This window comes from Nerophis ophidion, linkage group LG03, assembly GCF_033978795.1.
Source record: "Nerophis ophidion isolate RoL-2023_Sa linkage group LG03, RoL_Noph_v1.0, whole genome shotgun sequence".
NCBI lineage: Eukaryota > Metazoa > Chordata > Actinopteri > Syngnathiformes > Syngnathidae > Nerophis > Nerophis ophidion.
Window position 1 is genome coordinate 48,334,955 of NC_084613.1, and position 15,328 is coordinate 48,350,282.

A 15,328-nucleotide genomic window follows, 5' to 3' on the forward strand; every position below is an offset into this window, starting at 1 on the left:
ATTATTTGGTATTGTTTGAAGACGATCGCCCAAGAGCATCCATCCATCTATTTTCTACAGCCTGCCCTTTTGGGTAGGGCTGGGCGATATGCCCTTTTTTCAATATCTCGATATTTTTATGCCATATCGCGATACACGATATATAACTCGATATTTTACCTTAGCCTTGAATGAACATTTGATGCATATAATCACAGCAGTATGATTATTCTATGTGTCTACATTAAAACATTCTTCTTCATACTGCATTAATATATGCTCATTTTAAACTTTCATACAGAGAGGGAAATCACAACTAAGTCAATTTACCAAAACTGTACTTATTAAACAGTTATTAAGCAGTGACACAAACATTCATGTCATTTCCAAAACAGAAAGGGCAAGATTGTCAGAGACATTTTAAAACAAGCCATTGGTGCAGTTTTTGTGCATGATGTCACTAAAATGAAATGTAAAACAACACTAAATTAAAGTGCACTTTTTGTACAGAACGCCACTACAATAGTTTAAAACAAATAAAGTGCACTTTTGTGCATGATTTTGTGGGCGTGTGACACCGAATGGAGATGTTGACATGCGGAGTAATCACTCTTCATTCTCTAGCAGGTGACTTTCAAATGATGCTACATATTAGCAGAGCTGCTACTTTTTGTAGCAACGCTTTAGCACCACTCTTGACAAATTATGGTTGTCTGTTGGACATATTCCCACTTGAAGCCAAACCACCGCCAGACGAAGGACCCCCTGCTGTTTTTCTTGGGAATTAATTCTTCCTTCATTTGTTACCAGATTTGCACCTTCTTTCTCTCGTATTACCACTAGCACCACAGCTAACATTACCCATGCTGCTATCTCTCTGCCTCGCGAGGGCGTATACGTGTGTGACGTATGACGTGACAGTATGTGACGTATGCAAGAAGGTGCGCTTGCTGTCTGTGAGAAAGAGAGACAAGAAAGAGCGAGGAGAGCCTGCAGTGTAATGCCAGCAGCTAAAAGCAACTGCGTGAGAACGTATACTCGAATATCACAATATACCGTATTTCCTTGAATTGCCGCAGGGCATATAATATGTGCCTGCCTTGAATTACTGCCGGGTCAAACTCGCTTCCCAAAATAATTAGCGCATGCTTAGTATTACTGCATGGTCAAACTCGTAACGTCACGAGTGACACTTCCCCTGTCAGCATTTTCAAAATGGAGGAGGCTGATTTCAATACCAGTAATTTGAAATCGCATAAAGGGAAGAAGATTAAGAACTATTCAGTAGGATTTAAGGTCCAGGCTTACATCACACTCAACTTTTGACTGCATACCTTTGGTAAGTGCCGGAGTGAGAAGAGGTTTTAAAATAATTAGTGCATGCTTACTTTTACCGAATGATTTTGGTAAGCGCAGGAGTGAGAGGAGGTTTTAAATTAATTAGCGCCCGGGCGGCAATTCAAAGAAATACGGTGGTCATTTTCTATATCACACAGAGACAAACCCGCTATATATCGATTATATCGATATATCATCCAGCCCTACTTCGGGGTCGCAGGGGCTGCCAGAGCCTATCTCAGCAGCATTCGGGCGAAAGGCGGAGTACACCCTGGACAAGTCGCCACCTCATCGCAGGGCCAACACAGATAGACAGACAACATTTACACTCACATTCACACACTAGGAACCATTTAGTGTTGCCAATCAACCTATCCCCAGGTGCATGTCTTTGGAGGTGGGAGGAAGCCGGAGTACCCAGGGGGAGCCCACGCAGTCACGGGGAGAACATGCAAACTCCACACAGAAAGACCCCGAGCCCAGGATTGAACCCAGAACTGCTCAGGACCTTTGTATTGTGAGGCACATGCACTAACCCCTCCTCCACCGTGCTGCCTAGTTTAAAATCTATCCATCCATTCATTTTTTAGCGCTTATTTCCTTTGGGGTTGCGCGGGACGCTGGGTCTATCTCAGCTACAATCAGGCGGAAGGCGGGATATACCCTGGACAAGTCGCCACTCATCGCAGGGCCAACACAGATAGACAGACGACATTCACACTCACATTCACACACTAGGGCCAATTTAGTGTTGCCAATCAACCTATCCCCAGGTGCATGTCTTTGGAGGTGGGAGGAAGCCGGAGTACCCGGAGGGAACCCACGCATCCACACGGAAAGATCCCGAGCCCGGGATTGAATTTAGGACTGCTCAGGCCATGTGGCACATGCACAAACCCCTTCCCCACCGTGCTGCCCAGTATAAAATCGTTTCACATAAATAAATAGTTGTGAAAAATGTAACGTACATAACATTTTACTAAGGGCCCCTATTTAGCCTGGGGTGGCCCCGCCTGCTATGTGGCATGACTATTTGGATGGCTCCGCCCACCTCTCCAGTGTCCACCTGTTGCCATGGATACAACAAAACAGGTGGACATGCTTGCGTGTTGGGGGACACAGGTGTCCAGGACCGGTCCATCGTGTCCAAGTTCAACTGATGCTTTTAAGTCCAACAGAGGGTTAATACCAAGCAAAGGGGCGTGGCCTAAGTCAGTAGTCAACTGTAAAAGAAACTACCTAGATGTCCCCTGATTAGTCACGTCAAACACGTCCAGCTTGTGAGGACGTCCGCCACATTTTCACAGCCCACGGTCACGTGAGGCTGCCAGAGGAGGCGCGCGAGCCCGGCGGACGAGCATTTGATCACCGCCGCCGTTTCAGCCGCTTCAGCCGCTTCAGCCGCGCCTCTCGCCTGCTCGCTGCTGAGAAGGTCGACGCTGGACGATCGGAAGATGACACATGGACGCGAGGAGCGAGCGGAGCGGCACACGGGGATGGAATAAAGTCCTCCCGGGTAACCCAGCCCGGCTGCCTGGGCGGCGAAGCTTTTACGTAACGGAGCTTTGTGGAGGGATTGCAAGGAAGCTTCTGGTTTAATCACAGCCTGGAAACGCAGGTAGGTGACATTTTAAAGGGGGAATAAACGTACGTTATTTTACAGCATTTTTATATTTATCCATCCATCCATTCTACCGCTTGTCCCTTAACTCACTATTTAATAAACGTAAAGTGGGGGGGGGGGGGGGGGGCAGAAGGCTTTTAATGTCTTAACGCTACACTCCCTTCTCATTTTAAAGAGTAATTTAGCCCCGCGCATGCGCACCAACAAACATTCAGTTAAATTATGGGCAAGAAGGGTGTTTAAGAATCCCTGATTATTGTAGTTTGCAGCTAATGGTAGATGCATGTTTTCATTAGATCCGCACAAAAGTTCGATTGCAAGTGCATTGTACAAATATGTATCTTTCATCCATTTACCTTGTTTTTATTAGGATCACAGTATATGTTTATGTATCTCCTGGGCTGTTTTTTTTCTCCTACTCCATTGCAAAAAGGAGGCAGCACAGTGAAGCAGTGGTTAGAGCTCGTGCGTTACAGTGTGAGGTCTTGGGTACTGTTGTAAGCACAATACCAATGGGTGCAATTTGCAAAATGCGCAACCGCATTTTGCAAATTTAATGTCAAATCAAATCAAATGTTTATTGGATTCATCACTATACAGTGTACATCCACGACTAAAGTACTGACTAAACTACTACCAAGTGTGGATTCAGGCCGGGTGGCCTATTTCAAGTTCCAGGTAACCCTACATTATTATATTTTATAAATAGTAAACCAAGTTGTGGTAGTAGTTTATAGTTCTGTCGTGGATGTACACTGTATAGTGATTAATCCAAAAAACATTTGATTTGATTTGATTTGATTTGACTTTAAATTTGCAAAATGCGGTTGCGCATTTTGCAAATTGCGCGCCATTGGTATTGTGCTTACAACAGTACGAATCCCGGACGTGGAGTCTTTTTGTGTGGAATTTTCGTGTTCTCCCCTGCAAGGTGACAAAGTGTATAATTTTTACTTATTAGTATCAACATTTTTTGTCATTACATTACATTTTTTTTCTCTTTTTTTTTTTTCAACATTTTTACCTTTTTTTTTGTTTGGTTTTATTTCAACAACTTTGCAGGCCACACTTTGGACACCTTATTTTAGTAGGTCCAATTAGCATGACAGTATGCACAAGCGGGGAACATGCAAACTTCATCCATCCAGCCATCCATTTTCTACCCCTCGTCCCTTTCAGGGTCACGGGGGGCTTCCGCCATTCTGTCTGGGTACACGCTGGATAAGTCGCCATCTCATCGCAGGGCTAAAGCAGATAGACAGACCACATTCACACACTAGGGACAAATTAGTTTTGCCAATCAACCTATCCCCAGGTGCATGTCTTTGGAGGTGGGAGGAAGTCAGAGTGCCCGGAGGGAACCCATGCAGTCACGGGGAGAACATGCAAACTACACGCAGAATGACCCAGAATGCAGGATCAAACCCAGGACCTTCGTATTGTGAGGCAGACGCACTAACCCCTATTCTATATAAGTGCTGCCGACCATGCAAACTAAACACACAAATCTGAACCTTTGAACATGCTAACCACTAGCATGCACATTTTAAATGAGTTTGTAGTTTACTTGCACTCAACTGACTGATGATTTATTATCTTAACCATTCTAATCTTTCATACCTTGCTGCTCTGTCACATTAGGCAAACACAGGCAGTTGTCTAGGAAGGGGCCCAGAGAAGTCTCAGAAAAATTCATACAGTTTTCTTCTTTTTAAAACAAGAATTTATTAATTTTGGTCTTAAGTTGTATGCTTAAAAATACATCAAAATCAGTCATTATCGTTTTGAGAGCTTCCTTGTCTCTTCTAACGTAACGTACTAATCCATGCTGCTGCGCATATACAAACATGATTTAGGAGGACGTTCCAAAACAAACTTCTTGCCACCGTTTTGAGAGATTCGTATGAAAATCAAGTGGCGTTACCCAAGTGGAGCAAAGAAGAAAGGAAGGCATGAAGAACAAACCGTTTTTATTAAAACTACCCAATCTGTCAACCATGTTCTCGCTGATACAGAATTAGGCGCTCTACAACAGCACTTGTTGGCAGCAGCAGTGTAGCTGTCTGTAGGTTACAGAGGTGGAGTGGAGAGTGACGAGTTTCATCACAAATATATCAATATTGAACCACTCAATGTGGCCAACTACTATAACTAAGGATTTGTAAAATGTAGCGCAAGCTCAGTACAAATGTAGACTGATTTACAGATCCTTTTTTGCCCCGTTTGTATTTGATTCACAATTTAGAGGAATGTATTTAATTTTTGATCATTTAAAAAAAAGGCGTTTTAAAGGCAGTTTCCGCACTTACTCGCTGCATCATACATCAGCAGCCAAGAGGAGTTTGTGTAACTTGTTTTGAGAAAGTTTTGTTATAACTTGTATACAAAATAATATATTCCGTGAAACGGTTTGAATCGATTCTGAATCGAATCGTCACCTCCAAGAATCGGAATCAAATCATGAGATGTTGTAAAATTCTCATCCCTTGTAGAAAGGCAGGCAGAAACTCTAGAGCAGGGGTCGGCAACCCGCGGCCCCGGAGCCGCATGTGGCTCTTTGGCAACTCTGATGCGGCTCAGCTGCACAATCGCCGACCCCCCAGATTGTTGCGGGGAGATTGCGGAATTCAATGCCTCTCCCGGACATCACCCGGAGTCAACGTTCTCCAATTTTCACTCGGACTACAATATTAAGGGCGTGCCGTGATGATATTACTCTTAACGTCCTCTTGAACGTCATGGCGCCCGCCATTCACTAAATGCTATTTGTGTCCTCTTGAACGTCATCACGCCCGTCATTCACGGAACGCTATTTGCATGTCGACCGGACACATGCATTTCGCTGCTTCTATCGGCACATGTATGAGATTGCAAGGCATAATGGGTGACACAGTGTACACTGACGGTTGTGATATAAACAACTTTAACACTCCTACTAATATGCGCCACATTGTGAACCCACAAAAAAGAAGAATGACAAACACATTTCGGGAGAAAATCCTCACAGTAACACAACATGAACGCAACACAACAAATACCCAGAATCATTTGCATCCATGACACTTCCTGACTATGTTATACACCCCGCGAGCACCAACCCCCCCCCCCCCCCCCCCCACCCCTCCCTGCGTGGTTGAGGTGGGCGGGGTTTGGTGCTCGTTGGCTGTATAACATAGTCAGGGTTTGTCATGGATGCAAAGGATTCTGGGTATTTGTTGTGTTGCGTTTATGTTGTGTTACTGTGACGATTTTCTCCCGAAATGTGTTTGTCATTCTTCTTTTGTGTGGGTTCACAATGTGGCGCATATTAGTAGGCATGTTAAACTTGTTTATATCACAACCGTCAGTGTACTCTGTGTCACCCAGTATGCCTTCCAGTCGTGTGCGTGCATCTGCGGAAGCCTCTCACAACATGTTGCTGGACTGGCAAGCAGTTACTGGCAAGCAGTTTGTACATGTTGTAGAAGGTGTTGAAGGCAATGGCTTCATAGCATGCCATTATTCTTGTCATCTGGGTGACCACCAGCAGATATTGGCGAGAATAGTTGCGGCTCCCATTGTCTTCCTCATTTTGTGAAACGGGTCGAAATGGCTCTTTGAGTGGTAAAGGTTGCCGACCCCTGCTCTAGAGGAACTTATTTTTTGGTCAATGTTCTCATTTCTTGTTTCAATTGTCAACATCTCTTTTTCCCACCAGTCACACACTTGCGCCCTTCACAATAATAGTATGATACGTCACATCTGGTCCCTGAAAAACAACTTGAAATATATTTAATATTAAATATTGTTCCTGTCAATTATATTTGGAACGCTCCCCAAGCTGTTAATAACAATATGGTAAATTACCTTTTTTTTTTATAAATGGTTGATTTATATAGGCTAGTAAGGTAAAGTGTTGTACCTGACAAGTTTTGGCTACCTTGCTTCTGCAGCCTTCATCAGAGGTGTCACGTGATGTTAGCGTGACGTTGTCTCTGACGTGTTACATGGTAGCCGAAACTTGTCAGGTACAACACTTTACCTTACTAGCCTATATAAATCAGCCATTTATAAATACATGTCAGTAGGCTAAATTAACCTCTTCAACATGGTAAATTATCATTTTATTTTGTTATGTGTGTCTCAATGACTAAGTTTGCCTTAGGCCACCAAATGACTGAATGTTTTCATCTTGATATGTAATGGAGTGGCAAAGTATGATGGATTCTAGTGATGTAACAATATTACATATCACAGTTATTTTGACCAAAATTATCAGTGTCATCGCCACCCCTAGTGTGTGTGTGACAATCATCAGTACTTTAACTTTAAATATTGTTGAATGTGCTCAAAACATACTTATACATGGACTGAAATCATTTAACCAAGTCTTTTTTAATAACTAAGATATAGACACACAATATACTTTCAAGGCAGAAGAAACATAAACATTTTTCTACATTATAAAGAGCCATATTTTATTTGAGTGTTTAAATAATTGTTTTTTCAAAAGTTTTAGAAGGTTTTTTTTTTTTAAAGGCAAATTGAGTGCTCCCTTTGCTCTACTTGCGGTTTATGTAACATCACGTAAGTTCACTTCCTCTTGTAGACATCTTTGTCCGTATTCATAAAGTTGTAAAAAAACTACAACACTGCTGTCTGTCATGTTCCGCTGTGTAAAATTGTATCACTCTGTCTAAGCAAGCACAGCCTGTAGGGTCAATGTGATCAATTGGATATCTTAGTTGCTCCGATAGAAATGTGTTTATATAAGTTTAGATTGGGGTATGTTGTTTTTAATAGGGAAAGACGTTAAGGTGTCTTGTGTTCTTGTAAGCATTTAAGCTAGTTAGCGAGCTGGCGCTAGTCGGTCCGTGAGTACATCAAAGTATGGATATCAATCACCTTTTTAAAAAATTAAAATTTATAACGATAATAACAACCTTTTGGGAGTTTTACCACGGTTATGATTATTGAAGTTTCTTGTTACATTCCTAATAGATTCATACTTTGCTGCTCTATCATGTGGATTTCTCCACTCATTTTATCGTGCAGAATATTGACGATGTAATAAATAAGATGAAATGATGAGACGGAAGTATGACAATGCCCCTCGGTATTTTAGTATTGTCTGCAGTTTTATGACTCATTTGTACTCTTTCTTTGGTTTCTATCCATGTAGGTGACATTAGCCAAGATTTGGTTTGTCCACCATTCAGCATGATCAGTTGCGGGACTCTCCTCCATCTTAAGTGACTGCATCAGGATGAACGAGGGCTACAAGCCAGGTGGAGGAGTCACAACAGTCAAGGCCGATGTTGTCCTCCACCCTGTCAACTTTGACAAGGACAGGGATTTACGTCCAGGTTACGTGCAAGGGTTCCTGGGGGACGACCCAAACTTCAACCCCCCTACATCATTTGAGAAGGAATACCTGCTGGATGGAAGGCTAATGGACAATAACCATACAGTGGGTCAGAAAGGTAACGGTTCATACATGGCTAGTGCTAATCAGCTTAATCTCTCCAATGACAATAAGAATGCGGCGGACTTTCCTGCTTGTGTTGACTCGTGCACGCCAACAAACTGTGCAGGTAGTCAAACAAGTAATGGTGCAAGATCAAAAATGTCTTGTCTAGATCTGAAACAAGAAACAGATCAATCTCACTTGCAATCCAACCCTAAAGACAGCCAGGATGTGGTCAATTTATTGCCTGCTAAAACAGAGCCGGATTTAGTCATCGAAGTTGGCGGGCAGACAATTAATGCTCACAAGTCGGTCCTGGCAGAGAAAAGCGACTACTTTAAGGCTCGGCTGTCACGAAGCGTCCTCAAAGTGAAGGGTATGAGCTACAAGACATTATCGACGCTAATAGACTATGTTTACACTTCCCGCATGAAAGTTTCAAAGGACAACGTTGTTGATATCATCACAGGGGCCAAAATCCTCCAAATCCCCTGCGCCGTCCAGGCGGCCATGGACAGAGTGACAGAACAAATCACTGCAGAGAACTGCTACGAGATTCTAAACATTGGAAAAAAACAGCGGCTCAGTGAGCTAAAAGAGACCGCTTACGGCTTCATTAGCGACAACTTCCTACAGATCCTCAAGGACCCCTGTGTGTACGGGCGTCTGACCGGGTCTGAGCGGGATCTGGTCCTGAAGAAAAGAATGGACGGGAGGAAGACTCTTATGGTTGCCGAGGTAAACGAGGTGTTCGATCGCGTTGGGAGCCGACCGCCGAGCCGCTGTGGTAGCCGTCCTCAGAGCCCCCTGTCAGTGGGGTCTTTGGAGGAGAGCCACATGATCTACTCCTTCAGTGAGGCAGCCAGTGACTGGAGAGCTTTGACAGCAATGCCTGAGGATGTCAACACTAAAGGATGTGGAATCTGCACTTTGTTTAATTACCTGTTTGTGGCAGGGGGGATAAAAGGCTATGGGGACAAAGGGAAGGTATCAGACAAAGTTTTCTGTTATAATCCCAAAACCAACCGCTGGACTGAGATCCGACCTATGACCCAAGCTCGTGCCCAGCTAAAGCTGGTGTCCATGGATGGCTACCTATACGCTATCGGAGGGGAATGTTTGTTTACCGTGGAAAAATATGACCCTCGAATGGACCGATGGACAACGGTAGCCCCTTTGCCGAAAGGAGCTTTTGCGGTGGCTCACGAGGCCACAACCTGCAGCGGAGAGCTTTACGTCTCTGGGGGCTCGCTCTTCTACCGCCTCCTCAAGTACGACCCGAAAAGGGACGAGTGGCAGGAGTGCCCGTTCAACAACAGCAGGAAGAAGTCGACGGATATGGTGGCGCTGAAGAGCTTCATCTACCGCTTCGACGTCACCCGCGAACAAGGCATCAACGTGTTCAAGTACAACACCATAGTGAAAATGTGGCACGATTGCGCATCACAGAGACTCGGCAGCTCGTTTCCATTTAGGTGTGCTGTCGTGGGCAATTGCATCTACTGTGTGAACAAAAGTCAGACTCTCCAGTTTGTGGTAGAGGAAGAGAACGCCTACTTTGTGGAGGAGCCCCTGAAGGCACCTCTCGAAGCCAAAGGCCTTCTTTTTCCTTTTGTGCTCACTTTGCCTGAAAAGGCTGAGAAAGTTATGCCCGAGTGTGATTCAGAGTAACAATACTCCAAAGCAGGCTAAAATGGAACCTCCAAAGTCTAACACATCCTGTTCTGTGATGTTGGTTGACTTCCAAGTTGTTCTAACTGCAAAAGATGATAGATTACCCTAAGGGCATTCAATTGATCGCAACTGGACTGTTCAGTTGGTCCTAGCAGACGTTTCGCCTTTGAACAGAGTTTGCTTCATCAGTTCACTTATCCACTTAGATGATAAACTTTGGTCAAACTAGATCAAAGTCTGAGAATACATTGACCCAGATGAATGATAACATCCATCACCATAATGGATTACCATAATTACCGGAATATAACATTCAAAGTCGTACTTTATTCAGGTAATACAGATTTATACATGCAAACCAGTTGAGGGCAGCAAACGTCTGCATGTGAGTCAGAGCTTTTCTTCCTGTCACTCACACATGTAGAGATACGCCTGCGAGGGCTGGACCATTATTTAAACTTTGATTTTGATTTTGGCCTCTCATGATTATGAAACTATAATAATCAACAAAACAATTGTAGGGACGTGCAACGTGCATGCAAATTCCAGAGCTTGTGACGGTGGAATGGATGAGGAGGGAGTGAGTGGAAAAAAAGAACATGTCTATGAAAAGTTTGGGATTGCTCCATGGTTGCTGCTTTTTGTTTGACACAGAGCTAGTATGCCTAGGGCATAGGATTTTCACGTTGAATTAACCGCAAATATAGTCACATAATCAGCAAATGACACGCAATCCGCTGTTAAACGCAGAAAATCAGGGAAATTGACATACGTACATGTAAGTGAAATGCTGTCATTGTGAAGAAAAGGAACATTTGTTTGGGAACAAATTATATCCAGGACGGCTCATTCATCCTGAACTAATGTCGAGACGGCCACTTGAAACAGAGACTAAATCATGAAGCTAAAGCTAGCGAGAACAATCCATACACACAACATATATTAGCAGTTGCAATTTAAGAAACAGTCTCTCTCTCTCTTTTTTTTTAACAGCCTCAAGTCGCCTCCGCACCTCAAGCAGAGAACAGCACAGCAACAATCAATATTAGCGGTGCGCCACATCCCGTCTGACTGTGTTAACAAATTAAAGGTTTCAAAAAAGTACTTCGCACAAGCTTAATGTACTTAAAAGTGCTTATTGCTTTTTTTACATTTTATTTTACTCATTGAGCACGCACTCTATGGCAGTAAAATACGTGTAAATGGTAAAAAAAAAAAGAAAAAGAAAAAAACAATTGAAAAGGAAAAACTGAATTTTATTGTTTTAAATTACTTTTGTGATTTAAATTTGTTATTGCTATTATTATTTTTTTTACTATTATTATCTATTATTATTTGTTACTAATTTATATTGATGTGTCTTTTAAACTTTATTTACAGTTGAATTTTGGTGGTACAATAGTCGTGTTTTCAAATTAATGAATAATCGTGACATTAATCGTGATGATAATATTAGTCAAAATATTTGTGATGTATTTTAATTTGCCGTAGGCCTATTTGTCCAGCCCTAGCACCCGAGACAACCACTGCCAAACACACAACAGAAAAGGGATTATGATGCTGATTATAATATATTGGTGATCAGTGAAGCACAGCCCTCAAACAACTGTTGAGCAGCTAAGAAAAATAATATCATTTTTAATTGTAATTTACCAATTGTGATTTCACTGGTATTGGGGAAAAAAAAGATTGATTAAAAAAAAAAACGTCGGAAGACTTATATCCAGGGTCAATAATATGCTCCAGGCTTGTACTGCAGCAATCATAAAACTACGGGTGTCCTGATCCGATATTGAAAACAAATATTGGTCTGATGGCAGCAAAAAAACATCACTAAGTGTGTAGAGTATCGGACCACTTGTGCAAAGCTGGACAGCCAGTTAACATCTAATTGTCCTCCAATAAGCACACAAGGTTGGTGTTTTCTTGTATTTTAGTCAAGTCGTTTACGAAAGATAAACACGATAGGCTATGAGCTAGCAGCTACACAACAGCTAAGCACACAACAACGCACAACCTATACATACTAAATAAGTGCCCTTAATGAACAATGTTGCATTCCAAAACGCCACATTTGCCAATATAAACAACTGTTAAATAATTAGTTGTATGTTACTTACACATACAAAGTCTCCAAGGCCGCACCATTTACCTTACTGCGTCACAAGCTTAACTTAGTAAATTATTACAACTGCTAGGTGTCACAAAAACAATTACCACTCCACTTCAACTAAAGACAGCATAAGTCCATTCCAGACAGTAAACTGTGTTTTTCTTTCTTCCCATTGTTCTTTGTTTGACTGATTTCACTTGATCAGACTTGTTTGTATTCCACACTACAAAATAGTACTGTCCTATGATTCATGCTGGTCAAGTTGGATCTACATCGATAACGGCCAATACTCAAGGGTTCGATATCTTTATCGTATCGGAAGTGGAAAAAGTTAACATCACTTCATTGAATGTAAAAATATTGTCGTATTATATACATATATAGAAAATTACCATAGCACAATAGTTTCCAATACAACATTTTCAGAGTAATACTGACACTTAGTGGCGTTTGATAGGTATTGCTGTTATTAGTGTACTATACTGTATCTGTTTGCTAAAATTAATTAGTGTATGTGACTGGTATTTAATCAATTGTACTGCTCATTTTGTATGGATGCTCCATGGTTATCAACACACTGCTCTTCTTGTACAGCTATTACAAAAAACACTAATCATATAGTCTAATTAGTTTGAGTCCCAACTTTTGTTTGACTTTTAAGGTGTTTTTTTTCCTAGAAAATTTTGACTTTGGAGGTTCCACTGTCCTTTATTGACTCTCCCCAATGTGTATTTGTGTGTCATTGCCTGTTTGCAACAGAATGTGTGTATTTGCATGGCAATTTTGATGTGTCTTCATAAGCAAGCCTTAAAAAGGGAAACTGGAGAGTGCAAGGAATGCTACAATAATATTTTGACGTGATGAACGGTGCAATTAGACCAGTGTTTCATGCTCGTGTTGTTGAGATGGGATGTTATTTTTTACACAGTGAGTCGATTGTGGTGACAATTAGTTGCAAAATGAGTCCATGGTGATGCGATGTGGCTTCCACGCAAAGGAAACAGCTGTAAGGCTTCACTATTGATGAGTGGAATGTCATTGGATGGAAACACAGAAGTAATTGACACACTACAAAAAGCACATTCCATTCCAAATTATGAGCAGACTTTTTATGTCCATTCAAATTCAGTGTTTTAAAGTTTTTGTTGACAGAATGAATGAAGGGAAGAGATGTTTTGTAATGAATATTTTGCATACTTCATCTCTGTGTATGTTCCAGCACATTTGCCAAAGATGATTAATAATCTGTTCAATCAGGTGAACATAAAGTGTAATAGTTGCCCTTTTCGTGTCTATGTCAAGCACCATGTTCGCTGCTAACAACCTCCTTCAGCCATGTTGAACAAGAACAGAGCTGTGATACCTCGCTGACAGCTACTGGGGTCAAAGGTCAAATCCGATGCCATGTTGCTGTCACCACCTAGAAGAATCTGGTTCCATGACATGTGTACCAATATTCCACATCCATAGTATGCATTATATTATTTTACAGTACAGTATTTGCTTGCTGCTGCAGTCGCACACCATGGTAGTTTTGTATGAAAGAAAAGTCTGCTAAGCCGTGAGCGTATCTTGGGAAATAATACTGGATGTGGGTTTTATACTTTCAGTTCTATGATATACATTTTTTCCAGTATGAATTTGCTGGATGTGGAGCTGCTGCTGTTGTGACAGTTGAGTGCTGCAACAAGCTTCCGGTGTAATGACTGTTGGAATGGTCTAACTAAACAGCTGTTGGATAATGTTTGTCGGTCAAATCAAAGTGCTTGGAATAAACTATTTGCTGTATAGAAAAGGCTTTGTGAGTGGTTTTTCGTCTTGATGATTCTCATGCAAAAATTTGGACGCGGCTGCCATCTAGTGGATATTTGCCGTAAATAACAGTTAAAATACAATTCTAAAATAAGACAACTTGTAAAATACTATACACGATATTGAATTTGGTATACAATATTTGTAGGATTTAGTAAGTATATTACTTGCAATACAATTGTAATAGCTATTATATATATTGATATACGTACATAGATGTTTACATAATTCCAATGCGATTGTACTTGTAAATATACTCAATAATATACTGTTTATTTGTTTTAATGTATTTATTTGTATATATTTATTATGAATGTATTAAGATAAATTTGGGGGGGGGGGGGGGGAACATAATATCGTGAAGATCAAGTAAATATATAAATGTATGTATTTAGTAGACATCTGGCAGAAATAAATTACAGGAATAACATGTAACATGATATACGTAAAACTGAATTCGGTAAGGCTTAGTGCGTCTGCCTCACAATACGAAGGTCTTGCAGTCCTGGGTTCAAATCCAGGCTCGGGATCTTTCTGTGTGGAGTTTGCATGTTCTCCCCGTGAATGCGTGGGTTCCCTCCGGGTACTCCGGCTTCCTCCCACTTCCAAAGACATGCACCTGGGGATAGGTTGATTGGCAACACTAAATTGGCCCTAGTGTGTGAATGTGAGTGTGAATGTTGTCTGTCTATCTGTTGGCCCTGTGATGAGGTGGCGACTTGTCCAGGGTGTACCCCGCCTTCCGCCCGATTGTAGCTGAGATAGGCGCCAGCGCCCCCCGCCACCCCAAAAGGGAATAAGCGGTAGAAAATGGATGGAAAAATGGATGGATGAATTCGGTAAACATTATTTTGTAGGATTTAGTGAGTACATTACTCGAAATATAATTGTACTATTATTTATTATACTCAATAATAAACTACACATAATCACGTGAAATTTTTGTATTTTTTTTTAGAAATTATTGTGAATTTGTTTTTACTGATTACGATATTTTAAAATAAGCTATTGTAGATAAAAATAGAGAAAATAATACAGTGATAATAAAATAGATACATAATTACACACAATTCTGTATTTAGTGGATAATTTCCATGAATAAAATTTGCAATAAATTTCAAAAATGAAGTACAGGAATACCATGTAGAATGATATACATTACATTGAGTTTAGTCTGTAAATTAAACTCAATGTAATGTATATCACTAAATCCTACAAATATTGTATACAATATTTGTAGGATTTAGTGAGTGTATTACTTGAAGCCAATGTTACTATTATCTGTTTACTTCAATAATATACTGTACACATAATGATTTTTAGTTTTTAATGAATCAAAATA

The 15,328-nt window shown here is 41.2% G+C and overlaps 1 protein-coding gene across 1 annotated transcript; it reads left to right on the forward strand.

Annotated features, from left to right (window-relative positions):
• Positions 1-2,705: 2,705 nt before the first annotated feature.
• On the forward strand, positions 2,706-13,969 carry LOC133549731 (kelch repeat and BTB domain-containing protein 11). The gene is made up of 2 exons (XM_061895466.1): positions 2,706-2,935; positions 8,103-13,969. Exon 2 carries the CDS (start codon positions 8,187-8,189, stop codon positions 10,056-10,058), a length of 1,872 nt encoding a protein of 623 aa, XP_061751450.1. The 5' UTR covers positions 2,706-2,935; positions 8,103-8,186; the 3' UTR covers positions 10,059-13,969.
• The last annotated feature ends 1,359 nt before the right edge of the window (positions 13,970-15,328 follow it).